Genomic DNA, 22,704 nt, shown 5'->3' with positions numbered 1-22,704 from the left:
TGCTGCAAATTGTAATAAAGGGTTAGTTAGGTTAGGTTAACGGTTCTCTGAAGTGCATAGAATATAAATAAACCTTTCATAGGCCTCTCGGTAGGGAGCTACTGTTAATAATGTCCTGAACAATATAAAGTAATAATTCTCAACCACTTCCCCCCGGGCCCTCACCATTTTGGTTTTCCAGGAATTCTGGGAAGTAGAAGAACTCTGGAATGAGTTCCTTGACATCGTTGGGGTTGTCCATGAGTGTCTGCCAGGTAGCCGGGATGGAGTGAAACTGCCGGTCAGCACAGTCGAACCTTGAGCCAGGGGACACGACAGAGCAGCGATGAACAGACAAGGTCACAACTAGCGTGGTGGTTTTCAAAGCGAGGTCCGAAGACCCCCTCAAGGATCTTTGAAGGGGTTCCATGGGAATAGTTTAATTCAACTACCGGTAATTAAATTCACTCAAAATGATTACAATACAGGTCTTCCTTAGACAGATAATCTGAGATCTCCGCCTACCAAAATGTTTGGGGTTTCAACACAGGGGCTTACTGGTCTGTAACTCAGGGAGCTACAGATCTACACTGTCTGAGTTCAATTACAGTGTAGATTGGGTTCCCAGAGATAAAAATCTTATCCACTGTGGCCTAATGCAGTGGTTCCCAAACTTTTTAGCTCGAAACCCAGAGGAGAAATGTCTCCCCGGAACCCAAACTAGAGAAAATAGCAGATCTACAAGCTCACAACACGTTGCTATGAGACGTGTTGTGAGCTTGTAGATCTGCTATTTTCACTACCTCTTAAACATCTTTTGTATGCATTTTTTTTATGTATTTATGGAAATTATTAGATTTTTAGAAATGTTCTTTATGAAATATTTTAATCTTTTGAAATAAAATTTTTAAATATAGTAAACAAAAAAAAGGGGATATTTGCTCGCAACCCACATAAATCGGTCCGTGACCCACAAATGGGTCCCGACCCACTGTTTGGGAAACAGTGGCCTAATGCAAATCAAACTGGGGCGGGTCCTTGAAATTCCAAAGGTTGAGAACCACTGGTCCAACATACCGTCCGCTCTGTAGCTGGATGTGCAGGGAGGTGAACGGCTCCATTCTGATCAGATAGTGCATGACTCCTGCTGCGTTGGAGTAGTGGGTGCCGTAGTGGAAGCGGTCGATGGTGCCTGTCGGGTCCTCAAAGCTCTCGTATCTGACAAGACACGCGCAAAACGTCATTTAACGTGGCTCAAGGGTAGAGCAGCAGTCTTGTGAATATTAGGGTTGCTGGGTTGTATACCTAGGTTACAGAAGCGCCTTTGAGCAAGTCACTTCATCCCTAATGTTCAACTGCTCCCCCAATGTAATTACTGTCTCTCTATGCAGCAAGCTGTGCCGTTCACAAAGCAGTGTAAATTAGCATATTGATCTACCATTATTCTTCATTTCCTTCCTCTCATTGGCTTTTCAAGCAGACTCATGTTAAGTACCACTGTAAGATTAAACCGGAACAAATACAGCCTAAATGAGTAAACAGACCAATCAATGAAGGGGAAGTGGTGAAGGATGTGCATTATAGACCAAGGATGTTAATATATGGATTAGTATTAAACAGTTAGCAATTAAACAAGTTGTTTAATTGCCCTTAGTACAGGTTATTAGCCTCAGTGAATTGTGGTTCATTTTTGCACCAATGTGGCCATGGAAGTGATAGTAACTCCTCTGATAGAGGAATATATGCACATTTCTCTGTCATGGCCCTAGTAGTGATAGAACTCTTTCAACAGAGGAATAGATGTACACTTCTCTCTCACAGCCTTAGCATTGCATCAGTGAAAGTAACTCTTTCAACAGAGGAACAGGTGCACACTTCTCTTTCACGGCCTTAGCATTGCATCAGTGATAGTAACTCTTTCAACAGAGGAATAGATGTACACTTCTCTCTCATGGCCTTAGCATTGCATTAGTGACAGTAACTCTTTCAACAGAAGAATAGATGCACACTTCTCTCTCACTGGCTTAGCATTACATTAGTGATAGTAACTCTTTCGACAGAGCATTGCATTAATGATAGAAGACTTTCAACAGAGGAATAGATGCAAACTTCTCTCTCTCTGCCTTAGCTTTGCATTAATGATAGTAACTCCTCCAACAAAGGAACAGATGCATACTTCTCTCTCACTGCCTTAGCATTGCGTTCGTTGAGAGCAGCCACCGGCTTTGAAAGATCTCTGAACACCCGAGGATCTGACAGGTCCAGTTCCTCTGACGTGTAGTCGGCCAGGATCCAAGGGAACTGGAGACACACGCACAGACACACACACAAACACACTCAAAATTAAACACCATTGCCAGCTTCCCTCTATAGGTATAAGAGTGGATTCCTTTACTGGTGAAATATGTGTATGATGAACACACCACTGGGTACTGAGCCAGGTTGTTGTACGTTCTGCCCGCGATGGTGTTCAGCTGCATCAAGTAGTCAAAGTTGGACATCTCCCTGTTCACCCATTTCTTCAAAATAACATAGAAAGAAAACGTGTTAAAACCCAACGGATTGGCTTGTCCTCCATGAATAAAGACAAATGGTCAAATGTGACATGATGGTATGAATTGATAACATATCTATTAATAATTTGTGTCTGAATGCTGACCTGTGTGAGCCCGGAGGACTTCAGTAGTTCCTGTGGAGAGCGTGTTCCATACAGGCTGAGAGAACGCAGAAGGAGCATGCGGCCGTACACCTTGTTCCGTACCTGTCAAACAAAAACACGCCACATCTTCTGAACAAGCCAAGAAAATATACTGACTGTACCTTGACTGTGACTCAAAGGTTTCAAGATATAATCAAACATACTGTATGGTTCATTACATATCGGGAATGTAGTTGAAGCTGGATCACAAGCATATGTATTAGACATATTGTTGCTGTCGGGCAGAAACCTTGTATCTCCATAATTTCAACTTTTAATTAATTCCCTACTTCATCATACAACGATGACACGCAAAAGTAGTAAAAATAGCCGATCTACTAGCTCGCACAGTGTTGCATTACAAAGGGTTGTGATCCCGTAGATCTGCTTTTTTTTGTTTGAAGTATAGTATTTTATATAAATATTAAACCAATGAAAATTATTAACAAGAGCTTGTGACTTAATAATAACCACATTGGATCCACTGGGAGACAATTTTTCCCCCCATTTCCTGAAAAACAATGGTTTTGGACCAACCATACAATTATATTGGATAAATGAATGTGTATTCAGTAGCAGTGGCCCCTGGGCTCACCTCCTTCTTGAAGTTCAGGAAGTAGTTGGTTTGGTCGATCAGGAAGATCTCTAAGGCAGAGCGTCGAAGGTTATAACGTCGAAGGTGGATCTCTCTGATCTGAGACAGAGGCCATTTGAAGTCATGACCCACTCCTTACAGAGGGACATAGAGAGACAGAGAGAGAGAGGTTATCACGGGGAAAATACACTGTGGTGTGACTCAACTTGAATATACACAGTCTTCTCTGGGATGTAATTTAGTTAATTACATGAACCCTAGCGTCGCTATTCTTGGCATGCCATAATAGGGCGAAAATACGCGAGCATTCGGCAAAAATAGCTGATCTACAAACTTGTGACGTGTTGTGACCTAGTAGATTGGTTATTTTCCACGAAAAGATTTGGTGCAGAGGGGAAAAAAAGGAAAGGGCCAAGTATATTGTCGACATTTGGTGTTTTTAGCCACTTAACCCACTAAAACCGGGAAAGGGTCAGTGTCATTTTAGATTTTAACAACTTTAACTATTGTCTTGGGGTCGGCGGCAAAATGCATATAATTTTGGGGGTCTTTGACATGAAAAAGTATCTGATATAACAACAAGTTTTTCAGAAAACCGTTAGGATTTAGAAGACATTTGTAGAGTCTGCCTCATGTCTTAAGGGTTAAAACACAATGTATTGGTCAGTGAGTTTCCTGGTTCTCCCCTTACCCTCGTCTTTCTCCTGGCTGCTGTCGTAGAAGTTGATGTGTTGGGTGGTGAGCTCCAGACGCCCGGGCACCACATCCACCACCGTCACCAGCTCACAATCCTCCCACAAAACCAGCTTCTCCTTCTGGCCTGGCTCCTCCACCTCAGCCCTGGAGATGGACACACAGACACACACATGAGATAATTTATGACATGCTTGTACTGTATGTCTCAATAGTCCATACCTGTACTGCTTAAGAGCAGTAGTTTTCAAACGTTTTGTGCCCAAGGCACACCAAATTAAAATATCTCTGTATTCATAGCGGATAATAGCAGATCTACAAGCTCACAACGTATCACATCACACTTGTAGATGATTTTTTTTTTGTCATATATAGTATGTTATATTATGTTGTTAATTTGTTTTGTTTTTTGCCTTTACCCTGTAGGTAGAGTAGACTCTACTGCTACTCAGTAGAGAGAGACAAGAAACACAGAGAGAGTAGCAGAGTGACATGCAGCAAATGATCCAGCCAGCCGGGAATCGAACCAGTGGTATTTGGTATGCTCCCTAACCACTTGGCTAAAATATATGTTTTTAGGGTTTTTAAATTTGCCTGGGAATTTACAGGGAAATGAGTGCATACACAAAATACTGATACAGTAAATTAAAAAATAATATTCACAACATTTTGTATGGTTGTATATATTGCATAATAATGTGTGGTTGCCACAAAATCCCAAGGCACGTCTGGATTTGTCTCACGGCACACTGCTTGGGAACCACAGGCTTAGAGGTTGATTTTATACTTTAAGCATGGTGCCCTCTGTTGGAATGCTGTCTCACGTAATAGCTTTATTTAATGTAAATGTTGATAATAGGATTTCCACTGTGGTTGGGACTGTTTGGGAATCACACAATGTCTCTTTGTCCAAGTTGTTAGTCTGTGTGACCCGGGGGGAACACCTTATTAACCTACTTTCACCACCGTTTCTCAATGTCTGGCTGGGGACCACCAGGGTTCCAAATGGACCCTTATGGGTCTGTAACTCTGAGAGTGTACAAATGGAACCAAATGGACCTGTGGCGGTCCATTTGGTTCCATCTGTAAACTCTCAGAGTTACTTAAACCCAATCTACAGTGTAGATTGTGTAGACTAGAGGCTCACGCCCACGTAGCGCCCACGGCCACTTGGCAGCGCATTTAAGTGGCGTAGTGTCATGAGGGCCAGTGGGGCCGTGGCTCGGTCAGTGAAGACCCTGTAGCGTGGATGATATGTGGCATAGAGGGGCAGATTGTAAATCTCCAGAGGAAACATCCGTGGGCTACCATTGGTTCAGCGATGTCTGCGGTCGCCCTGCGGCCCCTCCTCCTCCACCAATGTGCAGTATTGAGAGCCCTGACGTCACAACATTTGGAGCGATGGGCACTGCACTCTGGTTGGTTAGGGTACACCTAGGGCCCAGGTAGAACCCACTTCAAGCCTGCATGGGCAAACCCAGTTAGGACCCGCCTCGGTCCCACATAAACGTGGCTAGATGGGGCCCACCTAAGGGCCAGGTAGAAGCTACTTATAGCCCGCATGGGCATCGCAGTTAAGACCCACCTCGGCCCCACATAGAATTGCCTAGGTGGGGCCCACCTAAGGCCCAGGTAGAACACACGTATGTCCCACAAGGGCATCCCAGTTGGGACTGAAGTGGATCCCGCTGACATTGCCGACATGGGGTCCATATGGTTTAGCCCACCGTGAAACCATATGGGAACTACGCTGGCGTGCTGGCTGGAATGCAAGCGCTGCATCATACCTGTAGTGTGTAGTTTGATGTTGTGTGTGTGTAACAGACATACCTGCAGTGTGTAGATCAATGTCCATATGAAAGTCAATGCCCAGCAGTGTTTTGTTTTTCTCCAGCAGAGTTTCTAGTGTCTCTATCTCTCTCTGGAAGAGGTTGCACATGAACTCTGCAGCCGCACTGAGGCGCTCCAACACAAACACTCTGACATTAAGCTGCTTCACACAACAAACATCAGCACCACGCTGCTGTTTGTCCAAAAGACACAATATCTCCTCTCCCACAACGTCATGTGTTCATTTATCGACAGCCGTACAGACTCCTTTTGACATATTTTACCTCGTTTGTCCAGCTCTCACTGACTCTCCCCTAATACAGTGGTTCTCAACCTGTCTGTGGGGACCCCCCACAGGCCAATGTTAAAATGGTAGCACTTGTTCCTCAACATAGTGTGAATGTGCGTGCAAAGGTGACCGCAATCGGACGCTGCATTCATGATTTGCAGCATTTTGTTCTAAACGGGCCACTCCTGCAAACTTTAGATGTGAATCTTAGCCAATCGGGATGGAATATGAAAAATTAAACAGATCCGTCTTGATCACATGACTATAGAGATCATGTGTACCGATTTGCGTGAAATTTAGATAAAAGGGGAAGGAGTAATGTAAAGAAATATGTTTGACATAAGTCGGCCTCCTGGTGGCGCTATGAAAGGCAGATGTGAAAAATGCAGGGCAAAGGTTTTTCCTTGACCTCTAGAGTGCACATACAAGGTTTTACACAGATTGGTGCAGTTATAGGTAAAAACACAAATCGGGCTGTTATAGCGCCACCATGAGGCTGTTTAGAAAAATCTCAAGTGGAATTTCTTCCTCGGCATAGTGGGAATGTGGGTGCAAAGTTGCACGGAAAGTGCATGCTCTGTTCATAATTTGAGGCATTTTGGTCAAAACGGAGCAGTCCTGCAAACGTTGGGAGACATTTTTAGCCAATCAGGATGGAATATGAAAAATGTGAAAGACCCGTATTTTTTAATGACTATAGAGATACTGTGTACCGATTTGCGTGATGTTTGGACAAAATATGTAGGAGTACTGTGGAAAAATGTGTTTTGCAAAAAGCGGCCTCCTGGTGGCACTATAACAGGGCCATGTGAATACATGGGGCAGAGGTTCTGAATTGGCATCCAGGGAGTGTGTGTGCACAGTTTCGCTGCGATCAAGGCAACGATGCGGGAGAGTGCTATCCAGTATCCACAGACGGAGGGGGTAAAACATACTTTTGCGCCATGCCTTTCGGCCTGGCGGAGACAATAAAAAAACGAAAGTAAAGGAAAAGACCATTACTGCAACAAAAGTAGTCAACAAACTGTACTATAAAACATTGGCCGTGAGGCGTTTTGAGCTTATAGATCTGCTATTTTCACAATATTGACTTGTGGAACAGAGTCAAACAAAAATGGGGGGGGGGGGTCCCCAGTTGGGAGCGGCCTGAAAAGGTTGAGAACCACTGCCCTAATCGGACCAAAATTATCTGAAATTACAACATTACCATAATGCAGCCTAAACGTGCGTTGCACGGGGCGGTCCTGCCATTACGTTAGTTACTGGAGTTGCTGTGGAGCTACACAGTTCTCCACAAGCCCACAACATACACCATCTACAATGGGCTAACTGAGCAGCAATAATAACATTCACCACAGAACGTGCATTGTTGACAAAGTGATTGCACAGCCGCTGCAGGCATGACAACCACGTTAGCGTTAGCTACATGCCAACTATCACAGCGCCCTGTCCGTCGTTGCTTCGACTGACTGTGATGGCTACAGCAAGCTGTCTGCGATGCCATTGTCTGGGAACTGCTCTTAGCGTGACACGACCAATGAGAGTGAGCGCTTTCGTTGTTGCTAAGATACAGAGTATGGCACATGGAGTCTCTGCCCCATAGCTTGTAGATCTCTCACACATGATTGGCGTAGGCTGCGTTGCCAGGTCTGACTTTTTGTATAAGCGATTTTGGGCTTATTTGGGTGCGCTTTTGGGCTCGCTTCCATAGACCACGGGACCGCTTGTTTCTTTCCCGTGACGGATGTGGCAAAAAAGGTTGTGAAACGAACCATCCGGAAGTAAATTGAGATGAAATATATAGCACTTTTTGATTATTACAGAAGGAGACACATGTGAAGGTGGAAAATGAAATGTAGGAGATTATATAGTTTTGCATGAGCGATTTTTGTAGCAAGTTGTGAGACAATTGGGCCACTCCTGTGGGCGGGGGGCTCAATAGAACCATTGGGGGTTGAGAAGGAGACACTCTCTGATTGAGTAGTAGAAGATTGGGGTCCTATAGATGAAAAAATAAATGTATCAAATGTGGTTTGTGCCCTAATGCATATGAAACTGTGGGTCCTTGAATGATAATCACTGTGTTACACAACGCGCTACGTTTACACTGGGAACCACCGGTTTATACTGACTGGTTGCTGCTGGCGGCGGGGTCTTCCTCTGGCAGCTCCAGGATGTCATCTTCCAAGTCGCTGACCTTCACCTGTTTCACCGCCTCAAGTAGCAGGGAGTCCGAGTTCACCCTCTGCTGCTGGACGCCTGGAGGAGAGAGAGAGACATGGGGGTCAGGTTCAGATACATACATATTAGATTACATTTCACTTTATTGATCCTTGGGGGTTTGTTCTGGATGTACAGAGATGTGTGGAGTGGAATTTTTTATGCGTCACAATTGATTTCCAAACACAGCCTTTGTTTTCAATTGCCAGCCATGTATTGACAGCGTTCTGTGGTGCGATCAAACAACCTATTACGAAAACGTTTCCATTTTATGTAGGGGACGAGACGCAGCCAGACCTGACCAGTTATTCCATCCAAGCTAAAGCAGGCTGTTGAGCTGATCCGACGTCTGAATGATGTACTCTCCGATCTACAGTGGGGTCCTATCTCCATCTTTGACATTTTGTTTATACCTGCACCGAGCTATTACCACAAACGTTTTAACCAGATTTGATTTAAACTGGGGTCAAACCTATCAGGTGAGTTGGGGGTAGGGTCGGGACATTTTGACAAATTGTTTCCTTTTTAGTTTAAATAAAAGGATATTATGCGTATACATAGCATGAGTCGTGCATGTAGCATCTCTCAGTACATTTCTAGCTCTATTCATGTTTCTCCTTCATAGCCAGCAGATAAACACACACACACGCCTCACTGTCTTGGCAACATTACGTTTAGAATCAGCAGTAAGACATGGACGGTCATGGACATTACCCAGGTTGTCTCGCAGTGCGCTGGCCTCGCGGTGCGGGTCAAAGTTGTAGCTACGCACCAGCTTGAGCCTCATGCGGGAGTAGTTCTCAGCACTGGACACCCTCCAGTGCATCTGGTCCTGAAGCCTGTAGGGGGAGACACAAAAAACATGTGTAAAAAAATTTAAAAAACTGAAAGATTAAGGCACACCAATGCATGTCTCAATAGATGCGGACCACGACTAGAGGATGAAAAGAAATGGCACACTCGAGTTGGAGATGCTACTGTAAGGCTCTAGAACGTGGCTAGTTTATGAACCATCTTTAGAATATCGTATGGTGTATATAAGCTGTGGGTTACCTGTCGGCCCAGGGCCCCCTCTCACACACCAGGCCCCGTCGTGCTGCCTTCCACTGTCTGAAGGTGGCGCTGTTCTGACTGTGCTGCTGCTTCAGCATGCTGTTGTATCGCAGGTTCTCCTGGCGGCCTCGTCTGGAGAAGGGCTCCACAAACTGCTCCTGAATCACAGGAAGAGACAAGAGATCGGTGAGAGTGTGTGTGCATGTGTGCATGTATGTGTGTGTGTGTGTGTGTGTGTGTGTGTGTGTGTGTGTATATATATATATATATATTTGAAAATGTGTGAACATTCTTCAACATGGAATTATGCAAAAATAATTGCGACTATCTCAAATAATTGCGATTAGACGATTATGTAATAATTGTGACAGGCCAATGCCAACACATATAGCCCTATTTGGAACCTGTGTATTTGTTCACACTTTGCTACCTTTGAGTCTGAAATTAGTCTTCTTATGTCACACTCACAAGATCACTGATACACTAATAGGCTATATAGTGTTGTGTTGATACTATTTGCTTCCCCTTTTTTAGTTGTGGTTCTCACGATCTTTGGGAGGGGTGACTTGGGCAAAGAGGAACCTGTGGTCACTCTTTGTACCACATACATGTACACCCCCGCAAACTTACAGTCATTACAATAAAATAACTGTCCCTGTGCATTACAGCGTGTGAATTAGTAGTGAGTGAATCTATGCTATCACACAAGCACGTGCATGCATAGTTTTGCATACATGCACAAGCATGCATGCAGAGCATGAATGAATCTGCTTTATTTTATAGGATAAGACAGTGGTTCACAAAGTGGGGTCCAGGGACCCCCACGGGTCATTGAGGGGGTTCAAGGGAGTACCCAGCTAAAATTATTGATTGTAAGGAACAAAATAGATTTTGTTCCATTTTATGGGGGCCTTTGGCCTAATTCCATACCAAACTTGGGGCATTGAAATTAAAAGGTTTGATCCCACTGGGATAAGTCTATACACCGCCTATATACAGTGAGGAAGTACATGCACTAAATGGCTGAACCACTAGGGGGGGCTTCAAACTGACCTGGAAGCGTATCTTGCTCTCGCCACGCTCCCTCTCTCTCTTGTGCAGGCTGACCATGAAGGCCTCGTAGCATTCCTTCCAGTACAGAGCCATGCTCTCATGACCCTGGCTGAACGTCTCGATCTCATACTGCTTCATGTACGGGATGATCTGCAGGGAACACACAGACGTTAGAACGACCACGCGGCAAATCAAAGCGTTTCGTCGGGTTAAAAAGTATTTTTGTCTTGTTTCGAACCTGAAGAAGATCCATAAGGATCTAAACGTTGTTCTCAATAAACTTTGTGTACGGAGCATTACAAATGAAGAGTTGCAAGCATTCCTGTCTTTAAACGTAATTACTGTGCTTTACAGTTTGTTTCAGCACCAAGATAAGGTGTGTTAAATTGGTCACAATCAAGATATTTTCTACCACCACCTTTGACAACAACAAATAACAAACAAACTATAATAAGGCAAGGCATTCGCTCACGTATTTGTCCAGGTAGACGCGCCACTCGGGCGTCTTGCAGTACACCTGGAAGTCCTCGAAGAAGGAGGGGCTGCCGTTGGTGTCGGGCAGCTGGGGGAGGTGCAGCTCCATGTAGAGCAGCCGGTGGACCTTGGAGAGCAGCGTGCGGAGCAGGGGCACCAGGAAGGAGTAGGTGTCCTCCGTCTGCTCCAGGATGGAGCGTCGCAGGATGCACTCCACCTTGCCCAGCAGGTAGCAGGCCTCGTCCTGGCTGGACACCGCCTTGGTCTGCAGGATGCCGTTCAGCTTGGCGGTGGCCATGGCGCACACCTGGGCGGTGGACATGTTTATGTAGTACTGTACATAAAAGGCACATCCGAGTGTGCTGAGATAATTGCAACGTCCCTGGCTATATTACCTTACATGTCCTTCCCTGATGTTTGCCCTCACTGTCCTGTCTTTGACTGCATCTACTGTCCTATTTAACCAATTTGAGTCCCTATTTTTGGCATGTTATTATAGTATAACATTTTCACAACAATTTCAAAAACGTTTCAAATGAACTCATTCACTGCCTAGAACGACTAAAACGACTTTTGTCCCATAAGCCATGCCTGCCTAGAACGACTAAAACGACTTAAAAAAAAACACATTTATTTTTATTTGACCCAAAGACCAAGGAGATATGATTTTTCGAAGATCTAGACTCCCCTTCCACTTCCTTGTTAACTTAAAAATTCTGTATCTCGGCTCCTGAGTACTTTCTTTTTTCAATGAAAAATCTCTGGCAGTGGGCAAACGCGGCCAGAAATAATTCAGGCAGTGAATGAGTAAAAATGTTTCAAAAATAGCTAAAAGAGCAGATCTAAAAGCTTTGAGATTGTAGAGAAGGGCTCTTTTTGCAATTCATCATATGAGGCCATAAGTGGTTAAATTAAAGCACACATATTATTTTTTATTGGCTACACTCATTCCATAATCCTTAAACCCTCACCACTACATGCTAATCCTAACCCAAACCTAAGCTTCTAACCATAACTTCTACAAAAGCCTCCGTTTTTGTAGAAGTACAGGGTCAGCAGAATGTTCTGCTGAAGTGTACACACATACAGTATGGACATGCACAATCAATAATTCATTTTTACACTGCGCCCAGTGGAGCGGGTGCATTGTAATCTGTCCGTTTGGTTGTTTTAATCCGATTGGGATCAAATTTAGCAAATCAGACAAAGTTCAAGGTCACATTGCAAGGTCAAAGCTATATGCTTATATATAGCTTGTGGTGCAGGTGTAGCATCTCTTTGAGTGCATTTCTAACTCACATTTCTTCTGATATCATATGTCATGTTGGAGAACTCAATACACATCACCCAGCAACACGCCACACCGCATACACCACTGGTTCTCAATGTGGGGTCCGGAGAACCCCTGGGTTTTTGAGGGGTGGGGGGGTCTGCAGCTAAGTGATTGATAGTTAGGAACAGTGTTGCGTTCTATTTTTTTTCGGAAGGTATACGCTACGCTACGATGCGCGTGGTCGTGGGTATACGCTCTCGCGTTTTCAATGGATGAAACAGTTTTTGAAGGTATACGGTAGCGCCGGAAAAAAATCTCAAGGTATACGCCGTACACAGCATCTGACGGTAGAACACACCACTGGTTAGGAACCAAATGGACCCTTAGGGGTCTTTAACTCCGAGAGGGTACAAATGGAATCAAATTTGTACACTCTCTGAGTTAAATGAACACTGAGGTTATTCCCGGAGACCTGGGTCTAATGGAGGTCCGAGGCCTAATACATATCAAACTGGGGGTCCTTGAAATTAATAAGGTTGAGGAATCACTGGCATGGACCACCAGCACCACAGATAAGAGCCTCACCTCGGGGTCCTCCTGGGCCATGAAACCCAGCAGGAGGCGGAGGCCGACCTGGGACAGCTGCAGCCACTGGCTGCCCGAGGAGTACCAGACCATGAGGCTGTCCATCAGCGTCACCGTCTCCTCCAGCGCCTTCTCCGTCCACAGGGCCGGGTTGACCAGGCCCTCGGCCTGCAGGAAGTCCTGCACCACGTGCAGCAGGCGCACCGCGTTCTCCGTGTGCTGCGGCAGCGTGGCGGCCGACGCCTCGCGGTTGTCGCTCACCGCCCACTCCAGCATGCGCTCCATCAGGCTGGAGAGAGAGAGAGAGAGAGAGTCTATTTATTTTAAAGTCTGTCTTTTTGGGGACACCCCTAGTACTGTAGCTCTGTTGTGTCTGTTGGAAATGCGATTCCAAGACTTCAATTTGAAACAAGAACATGGGCAAACCACTCCAAAATGAAAGCCGCAGGGTTTTAGTGCCGTCTGCGTCAACTTTAAAATACTTGAATAAATACATTTCCAGTACACTTCCGATACCTGTGTTGTTTTGGTGCGAATGTTGCGGGCAGACACTCATGACTCAATAGTGTTTAGAGATATAAAATAGTGTTTATATCAAAAATAACTTTTGATTTAAAAAGTTACACAGTATGACTTTAAAGCTGCAAAACAGAAATTATTTTAATGAATGAAACATGATTTGAACCAATCTGTATGGTAGAGTATGTTGTTTATCCACACCAAGAACTAATAATGATAACTATAAAAAACATTGTCGTTCTAACTCAACTCTACTCTATAAAGACGACGACAATGGTAAACGATAGAAACACTGGCAGCCAATAAAAATCCATTCGTAATTACAGGGCGTCACGTTCTACGCGTTTGACATCGTTATCTTTATAGTTATCATTCTCGGTGGGGACGGCCTCTTTATGGCTCAAGAGGGTTGAAGCGTTGAAAGCCTGTAAACTCCCATCCCTGATTCTGCTCTGACCTGAGCTTGATGTGGTCCATAGGCAGGAGCAGCTCGTTGGCCGTGCCCAGCTTGGTCAGAGCCGAGAACACCTGGCCTCTCTCTAGCCAGGCGTTGTCGTCCGATCCCTCCACACCACGCCACATCACGCACAGCAGGATCTCCAGCAGCATGTTACACAGCTCCTCCTCAGCCCGCTGACCATGACAGAGAGAGAGAGAGAGAGAGAGAGAGAGAGAGAGAGAGTGATGTCAGTAGAAGATCCATGTGAGGAATGTTGTCTCATAGGAGGAATGATCTAACTTTCATGATGTAACTTTTCAACGTCTCAAACTCAAAACAGAAAAATACACTGGATCATGCTCCCATGGAAATGTATTGGACTGCCACCAAAGGTGACCTTTCGATTAACGTCTTGCTCTTTCTCAGTGTGAGGAAGAGACAGCCTCTCGATATTTTACCTGTGATAATGATTCATAATCCATTTTTTGGACTCACAATTTTTCGGTTTTCACATGTTCTTCTGTCCCGCACATAGTATTTAGTAACTGAACCAACACCACCAAAAATAATTGTCTGTAGGCGTCTATGGCAGCACAGGATAGAAATACAAGCAACAATCCTCCTGGGGCATATTACGTTAAGCTGCGGTTCAGAACAACATTGCGAAAGAGAGTATATTGAGAAGTGAAAACGAGTTTTCTGCTGTAGAACAACAGTAAATTATTAATGCATTGCAGTGTGCAAATACAATTGTATTTTGAATAATGATCCATTGAGGGCAATGGAACAATACATTCCTGTAACACCGATGTTGTCTGCAACAACAGATACAGACGATGAACGCGGTGAAGTTAACTTAGTTAGTCAGGCCGCAAGCTAAGCAGGTGTTGAATCTGTCACTGTTAACAATGACATCACAACAAACATAGATAGACCCTGGCACCTGCTACAACCTGCCCTTTGTGGATATGGTTTTACTGCTGTATGATTAGTGGTCGTTTCAAACATGAGAGCACACAGTAAAGTTTAGTAGTGTATGATTAGTGGTCATTGTTTGAATTCCAAACATGAGATCATGCAGTAACATCCTCAGTGTTAATTTATCCATTTGTAACTCAGAGAGTGTAAAAATATTTTTAATTTAAAAACAGTGCGAGTTAAATTAAAGCTGGGTTCAAATCCCGGCTAGGACGTGAAAGTTATGGATTGCAGTTAACACTCAGGATTTTATAGAGCAGTGAGGCAAATGAAAGTGAGAGCTGCAACACCCCTAACATGTCGGTGACATTTTTACACACTGAGTCAGAAGACACGTCAGCTAATCCCTACATTTCATGCAGGGATTTGGTTTCGCAACTACTTGCACCTTCTGAATCCTCCGGCTTCCAGGGAAAACTCTCTGCACCTAGAGGAGATATTTCTAAAAGAGTGGACTCTCGAAGCAGTGCGGCGGCTCACATTAAGGCTCCCCACGTGCACCCCCCCCCCCCCTCACCTCAACACTGTTGAAGGACTCTCCCAGGGAGATGTTGTCGCTGAACAGGAAGCTGTCGTCCGCCAGGGAGGACGTGGCCTCGCGCTCCCCGGAGCCTCCCGGGAAGGGCTTGGCCGTCTCCAGGGGTGACGGCGTGCTGGGCATGCTGCCTGGCGTCTGGCTCCCGCTCTCCCCGGCCTCGTAAGCCTGCAGGTAGGACAGGTCGATGCTCAGGCCCCCGGACTTGCCCGCCGCCCAGGGCTTGAAGGGCGTGAGGTTGGGTTCGGCGGAGGCGGACGAGGAAGGCGTGTCCACCAGGGAGATGATGTCTCCGTTGTCCAGGCTGTCCACGGAGCGAGCGTCGCCCACGCTCAGGCGGTCGTCCTCCAGCCGGTCCAGCCGGCCGGCGCTGCCCGCCCGGCCTCTCCTCTCCAAGGGGAGCTCCAGGCGGTTGCTGCCGCTGCTGGGCCGACCCGGTCCCAGGCCCAGGTCCAGGCTGCAGGCGCTGACCGAGTCCGGTGCTCCCCGGGAGGACGAGCCCCCTTCCCCTCCGACTCGCAGGTACAACCTCATCAGGGTGTCCTGCCAACACTGCTGCCTGGCGATCTGCACCGCTGCCTCCTGCTGGGACTGAAGCAACTGATGAACCTGGAGCGGAGGGGTGGGAAGAGGAGAGGAGACAATTAAATTAAAAGTAGAGTAGAGGTGGGGTGGAGGTAGGACAGAGAGAGGGGAGATGAGACAGGGTAAAGTGTTCACTGTGTGTGTGTGTGTGTGTGTGTGTGTGTGTGTGTGTGTGTGTGTGTGTGTGTGTGTGTGTGGATGTGTGTGTGTGTGTGTGTGTTTACCCTTTTGCAGACAATAAGGCGCACGTTGGGTCCAGCCCGGTGAGTAAGCTGGACGAGAGCCATGAGGTCCTTGTAGTTCACAACGTTATCTGCACACACACACACACACACACACACACACACACACACACACACACACACACACACACACACACACACACAAGATTATTCACTCTATTGCCTGGTTAACTCCCTGTGAGAGGCAGACAGGCAGCCATTCTGTGCACTCTGTAACCTCAACGATAAACTTCATAACACACTGCATTGACTAAACGCTAAATCCACGTCCCAGGACAGTCGTTTTCCCCTCCTCTACTGTGTATGTGTGTGTGTGCACAAACTTGTGTGTGCGTGTATAAATAAACAAAAAATTCAGCTTAATAGGCTTAAGTATGAGAAAGTTGCCTTGGTGCTCAATGAGAGTTCATGTAATTCATTAATTCAATTCATTCAAGGAATGGCCACTTAAATTGAATTGGTCTTACTGGAAAGTAAGGGGGTGACTGGGGTAGGAATCCTGGCATCCCACACTGTTTGTTGTGGTGTGGTTGTTGTGTGTGTGTGTGTGTGTGCGTGCGTGCGTGCGTGCGTGCGTGCGTGCGTGCGTGCGTGCGTGCGTGCGTAGCAGTATTAGCCAGTTAACTATGTCACTGTAATAGTCATAAATTCAACATTAAATATGATAAAGTAAAATGTATCTTTTGAATGCGGGGGAGAGATGAAAGCCGTGTGCCCTTGGACTGCAACCGAAGCGCCAATGGTTAGATGAGCAAGGCATCTAATCATCTATTCTAGCAAAGCATCCCAGAGAGTGATGGTACATTACAATGCTGTGATTGTATCGATTAGGTTCACGATATACAGTAGCATATGTTAGCATGTTTGTATGTGTTTAGTCATTGCTAGCTGTCTGCAAGCGTAGATAAACAACACAGTAAAATTGTCAGTGTTCATTTATCCAGTTAAGTTAACACTCAGTGTTTGACAGTGAAGGTCATGGATGAGTTGGTAGAGAGGCCGCCTAGGAATGGGAAGGTACCCAGTTTGACCGTAGGCTCATAAGCTCATAGGCTCGTAAGTGTCCCTGAGCAAGACATCTACAACTGTAACTGCTCCTCCCATGCACTCATCTGAGCAGCCATCTACTGGGTGAATGCAGTAAAGTGATTTCCCCTCACCTGTGTGGAGCACCTGGTTGAGCAGGCAGCGGACCAGGGTGGGGGTGATGTGCAGGTCTGAGAAGAGCAGTGACAGGCCAGAGTAACCCGCCTCCCTCAGCCTCAGACGCTGCTTATTCCTCTCATAGACGCGGTCGCAGCGCAGCATGCGCTCAAACAGCTGGGGAATGCACAACACGCTCAATTAGAAATTAAAGCATTACGGCATTGTGGATTTTGTTTTACGTGAAGAAGCGTGACCATGGAACTTCTTGAAGACATCAATTCAGTTCTTTATCGTGTATTTAATTTTCTTCAAATTCTTTTGCCGTGTTTCCCAGGCTGTTATGGGAAATGACAAATGACATGTTCTCAGGTAACGTATCTGGTTTAGTAAAGCCTAATTAATAGTACAGTCAAGATCAACGTGTGCAACATACCAAAGACATCAATGCAACAAACAACTTAATTAACTAATCTCCATTTAACATCAATGAAGAGATGAAAAGGATTAAATTGATCCCCATCATCTTTGTCCAATCCACACACAGGGTCTAAGACTGTGCTGCTCAGCTGGAATAATGAATGGAATCCATCGATATTTAAAGCCATGGTTCTCAACTCTGTCTATGAAAACCCAGAGCAAACATGTGTTTCATTCTATCCTACTGTATAGTTAAATTAATTTGCTAATTAAGCTGAACGCAATGAACTCTCTGGTAAAATAGAAAACCATCACTGATCATATTCACATGGCAGCTATTTTGCTCTTACATCAGACTCGGAGGGTTGGGAAACCCCATCCCCATGCATAGTAAAGTCCTCAGTATTCATTTATAAATTCTTAACCCCAAGAGTGTACAAATGTAACCACCTGGACCTGTAAGGGCCATTGGTTGCATTTGTGCACTCCAAGAGTTAAAGGATTTTACTGTGTGGGGGTCGATAGGCTCCCAGGCCTGAGGCGGAGGACCATGGATTTAAAACGTGGAGCTCAGAATGGGTCTGGGCAGTGTGCAAACTAGGGCCCACCTTGAAGACGAGCTCCCGGAGGCGGTCCGAGTGCTTGTTGTTGAGCAGCAGAGCGTAGCAGGAGTCTGCAGCCCCGGGCTCATATAGCAGCAGGAAGAGCTGGTCTTTGGCTGGACTGCTCTGTAGAAGGCCTATCAACAGCTCCAGTAACCCACACAGCTGCAACACACACACACACACACACACACACACACACACACACACACACACACACACACACACACACACACACACACACACACACACACACACACACACACACACACACACACACACACACACACACACACACACACACACACACACACACACACACATCCAGAATGAGTGCACCTACAATACCTACAGTATGTTCCTACATACAGTACCATGCTCTACAAACACCACAGTATTCAAACTGTATTTACAAAGGTTTTTGTATGCCAGCTTGTTTTGCACTCTGCTTAATTCACAATGCTGCATTTATACTGGGGTAATAAATAACTATTTAGGGTCTTCAAACGTTATCTATTACACTTTAGCTACATACAGTAATTTTGAGCTACTAGCAAAGCAGTTGGAGGTCCAGGGGAAGGTACGTTATTTGTATCACAAATTATAATCAAACCCAGGCACTGGATAACATCAGAGTCACTTAATAGCACAGACATCGGTGGTTCGACACTTTCTATTGATGTTATTTTGGTGCTTATAAGTGCAATCAGTCATATACATATTTAGTCTTTTTCCAATAACCACAAATAGACGGAACGCCTGGATTTGTCCTGAAGATGAATGAGAGGGGGCAGAGATGAGAGCAGGCAGACGGCCAACAGAGGAACCAGGATGTCCAGATTATACTGACCATATGTCTGTACAGGATGATGTCAGCATCCGCATAGTAACGACACCAGAGTAAGGGGATATGGACAGTGACAGAGGAAAGGAAAAACAAGCCTGGACCCAACAACCAGGAGAGAGAGAGGAAGGAGGTGAACGAGGGAGGGAGGGATGCGGCCGGAATCGGAGCTTGCAAAACAGCTGACTTGATATGCTCCTACTGAAGATAGTGAGTGGTTTCGATGGGGGGGGGCGGTGGAGGGTTCCGAGAATGATTAAAGAGACAGAAAACGCTTAGCATTCAGTTTGAGCCAGAGAATACTGATGGATATTGCACTGGACAAAAGATCGTTCAGCTGCAAGGAGAGCTGTAAGTGAATTCTCATTTTAAATCACATGAGCCCTAGCATCCCGAAAAGCGCGCAACGTGTGAGCTTGTAGATCAGCTATTTTCACTCAAGAGATTTGGGGTGGAGGGGAAAAGGAGGGAATCAAGTATAAACCACTGGGGGACCCCAGTATTTAGGGTTTGAAGGGTTATTAAGTGTCACTACAGGTATTCTCACAAAATTGTTATTTTATTTGTAGTGATCGCCAAATGGAAATCACTTCTCTGCATTTGACCCAGCAGTGTGCTGCTCCAAGTGAGCGCACGGGGGTGCAGTTAGGGGTTAATTGTCTTACTCAGGGACATTTAACCACAGGTGACACAAAGCCTGGGGGAGTCGAGGATCAAACCGATTCTCAGACGGCCTGTCTCTACCTCCTGAGCCACTGTCGAGTGCTGCCCGTCAAGAGGGCAACGTTGCTGATTTTCAACCTGAATCCCGTCGTTCTAAATCTACCATAACACTTTCCAGCAGCGTTGTGTGTGTTGAGAGCTCAGAGTTAAGAGCAATGTGTTGCTATAAACAAGCACAGGACTCAGGTTAGTCGTTGTCCTTTAAGTGGCAGTGAGGAGCACCAAAAAAGATGAGGGTGGAATGGAGGGCTGACAAGCCTGACATGCAAGAAGTGCAACACAGGTTCCAGGACCAAACCAGGGTTGTTGTGGTTATGTGGTTGATGCAATGTGATGTCATTCATAAGAACGCATTCATAAGAAGGCCTTCAAATCGGGTGCCCTGTCACTACGTAGCTCCAGCCCTCACCTGCTCCTCGTCTCCGATGGCGGCGATGTGTCCAAGGATGCTTTGCATCTCGTCCTGGGACATGCCCTTGCTGATGTAGTACTTGAGGAGGCCACAGAGCGAGGCACGGATGGTGCGAACGTCATCTTCACTCAGTTCACTCTCTTTATTAGTGTTCTTTCTAAAACAAAAGATGAAAACATACGTAAGGAAGTGCATTTGTTTGGGATCTTATTACCTCATTTGTAACTGAAATCAGGGACGGGTAGAACTCCTTTTACAGTCAGCCGTGCAATATGCACACTATCACAGCTCAAGGTGTTAAAGGTGGTAAAACCTAAATGTCCTGTGCAACAAAACGAGCGCAGCAATGTATTCTGGCATATGGAGTCTCACCCGTAATAGAGGCGAATGGTGTCCAGCAGGAATTGAACTCCGTATCTTTTCCTGAACTGCTTCCTGTTGTCTTTGATGACGGTGGACATGTACTGGATGTGACCTGTCGCCACAAGAGAACACAAAACAGCACAGTGATCACAATCATATGGAAACAAACCCACTAACAGCAACAACATAGGCCAGCAGCACACACATCCCTTTGCTCACAAACACATCTACAACCATCCAACTCGACTAGATATACACTATGTCTTGCATGCATGCATCATATTGAATTAATTTAATTACTGAACTAAACACATGACCCACACCGCTGCTCACCAATGCGCAGGGGGAAGTCTCCTTGGTTCCAGATGTTGAAGTTGAACAGCAGGTGCGTGTAGAGCTGCTGGAGCAGCGGCTGGTTCTTCTCGTAGGTCACCTGCTCCACCAGCAGCTGCACCGACACCAGCACGCTCACGTCCACCAGGCCCGCTGGAAGCTGCCACACACACACACACACACACACACACACACACACACACACACACACACACACACACACACACACACACACACACACAGTGTCAGTGATATCCAGGGGTCTATTTCACGAAACCTGGATTAGGGATAAACCGGGTTTAAACCGGGTTTAATCGGCTATCCTGGCTTAAATTATCCAGGAATCGGTTTCACGAAAGCTGAGTTAGCTCGGCAGATTAATTTAGCCAGTAAACCTGGATATGTTTATCCATGATCCGGTTTCACAAAAGAAAATTGATGCAATCCTGCCTTAGTTACCATGGCAATTTAGCTGTGAAGTTAGCCTGGTCCGGACCAGGCTAACAGCCAAGTTTTATTAATCCAGTGCCTTGTTCTTCAAGTTTTGTGAAATAGCTGTTAGTCCAATGACTCTAATCGTAAACCAATGAGTTTTTCCACACTTATTCAATTCTCATTCAAATATTCAATTCAAAAATCGAAGATCTACAAGCCCGATTTTTTTTTGTCTTATGGCGGCCGGGGGTCCCCGGCCCCCCGTGGACCCCCGCCTCCGTGGACCCCCGTGTACCCCCGTAGACAAGCGGCCCCCCATGGATCTCCGGACCCCCGTGGACCCCCGCCCCCGTGGACTCCCGGACCCCCGTGTACCCTGTTGACCCCCGTGTAGACCCGCGGCCCCCCATGGATCTCCGGACCCCCGGACCCCCGCCCCCGTGGACCCCCGGACCCCCGTGTACCCTGTTGACCCCCGGACCCCCGTGTACCCCGGACCTCTGTCGGGGGTCAACGCCAAAAGGCAAGCTTTTCACTTGTAGATCTTCGATTTTAGAAATTAGAAAATTATTCTAAGTGTTTATAATTATAATTCCAACATTCACTTAAACTCCTCATGTTTAAGCCTAACTGAATTATATATTTATGGACTTGTATATAAATTAATTGCATATTTTTGGACAACTTGTGCATTTAATTTGTCGGCAATACTTTGCAACGCTTTCTCCCTGGATCTACTTATTGCGGCCGTGTTTCCTTTCTTGCTTAGCCTATTATACATTTTACTTCCTTGTATGATTCCATGAGCTGCTGCAGTGCTGCTGTTCAGCCACAGAGAAGAACGCTGCTCTGGTTTTGGGCTCCATGATTGGTCAAGTTCAAGGATTCTGCTATCGACTTTCATGGTCTTTTATAGGAATATGTGAACTCACATTCAGCCTGGTTTAACGATCCTGGCTCGACAAAGCCGCTCCTTCTCAGCCCGGCTTGGCGTTCGTGGAACTGAATAAACCAGGCTGAACAGCGCAGGCTTGTCAAACCTGGATTTGCCTTTTAAACCAGGATAATTTAATTCCGCTTTCGTGAAAAAGACCCCAGGACAAGTCACCTGGCTGGGGACAGTGTTAGCAGATACGTATATCCGTGATCTATGCCATTTGATTGGACGAGGGCAATCTCACGATTATAGCTTGCAGTGGTTCAGGTTAGGTTCCGTTTGTAGGGTGCACTTTAGGCATGGGTTTGGTGAGGTTAAGGATCTGTCCGATGGCTTAAGAAAAAAAGAGATCCATATGGGAACGGCGTGACTCTAATGCAGATCTCAGACTTCATGAGGCCAACCTGTGACCTGTGTCATCTATGATGTCAGTCATCTACTGTATAGTATGC

General features: G+C 45.8%; 1 protein-coding gene across 2 annotated transcripts in view; it reads right to left on the bottom strand.

The window, feature by feature from the left end:
* The window catches only part of nbeal1 (neurobeachin-like 1), a 79,108-nt gene that overhangs the window by 14,742 nt on the left and 41,662 nt on the right, over window positions 1–22,704 (bottom strand). For both annotated transcript variants that reach the window (XM_084050725.1, XM_084050726.1), the window contains 21 exons: window positions 20,881–21,040; window positions 20,557–20,659; window positions 20,182–20,341; window positions 18,212–18,370; window positions 17,201–17,360; window positions 16,023–16,111; window positions 15,196–15,822; window positions 13,719–13,894; window positions 12,743–13,031; window positions 10,883–11,191; window positions 10,411–10,560; window positions 9,358–9,515; window positions 9,019–9,143; window positions 8,217–8,343; window positions 3,964–4,112; window positions 3,273–3,406; window positions 2,639–2,740; window positions 2,403–2,498; window positions 2,156–2,280; window positions 1,057–1,197; window positions 166–296 (listed from right to left, as the gene is read on the bottom strand). In XM_084050725.1, coding sequence (XP_083906851.1) covers window positions 166–296; window positions 1,057–1,197; window positions 2,156–2,280; window positions 2,403–2,498; window positions 2,639–2,740; window positions 3,273–3,406; window positions 3,964–4,112; window positions 8,217–8,343; window positions 9,019–9,143; window positions 9,358–9,515; window positions 10,411–10,560; window positions 10,883–11,191; window positions 12,743–13,031; window positions 13,719–13,894; window positions 15,196–15,822; window positions 16,023–16,111; window positions 17,201–17,360; window positions 18,212–18,370; window positions 20,182–20,341; window positions 20,557–20,659; window positions 20,881–21,040 — 3,670 coding nt within the window. The remainder of the gene's footprint in view (window positions 1–165; window positions 297–1,056; window positions 1,198–2,155; window positions 2,281–2,402; window positions 2,499–2,638; window positions 2,741–3,272; window positions 3,407–3,963; window positions 4,113–8,216; window positions 8,344–9,018; window positions 9,144–9,357; window positions 9,516–10,410; window positions 10,561–10,882; window positions 11,192–12,742; window positions 13,032–13,718; window positions 13,895–15,195; window positions 15,823–16,022; window positions 16,112–17,200; window positions 17,361–18,211; window positions 18,371–20,181; window positions 20,342–20,556; window positions 20,660–20,880; window positions 21,041–22,704) is intronic.

Source organism: Gymnoscopelus microlampas, assembly GCF_963454915.1.
Source record: "Gymnoscopelus microlampas genome assembly, chromosome: 24".
Taxonomy (NCBI): Eukaryota; Metazoa; Chordata; class Actinopteri; order Myctophiformes; family Myctophidae; genus Gymnoscopelus; species Gymnoscopelus microlampas.
This window is presented reverse-complemented; position numbering and strand designations above follow the sequence as displayed.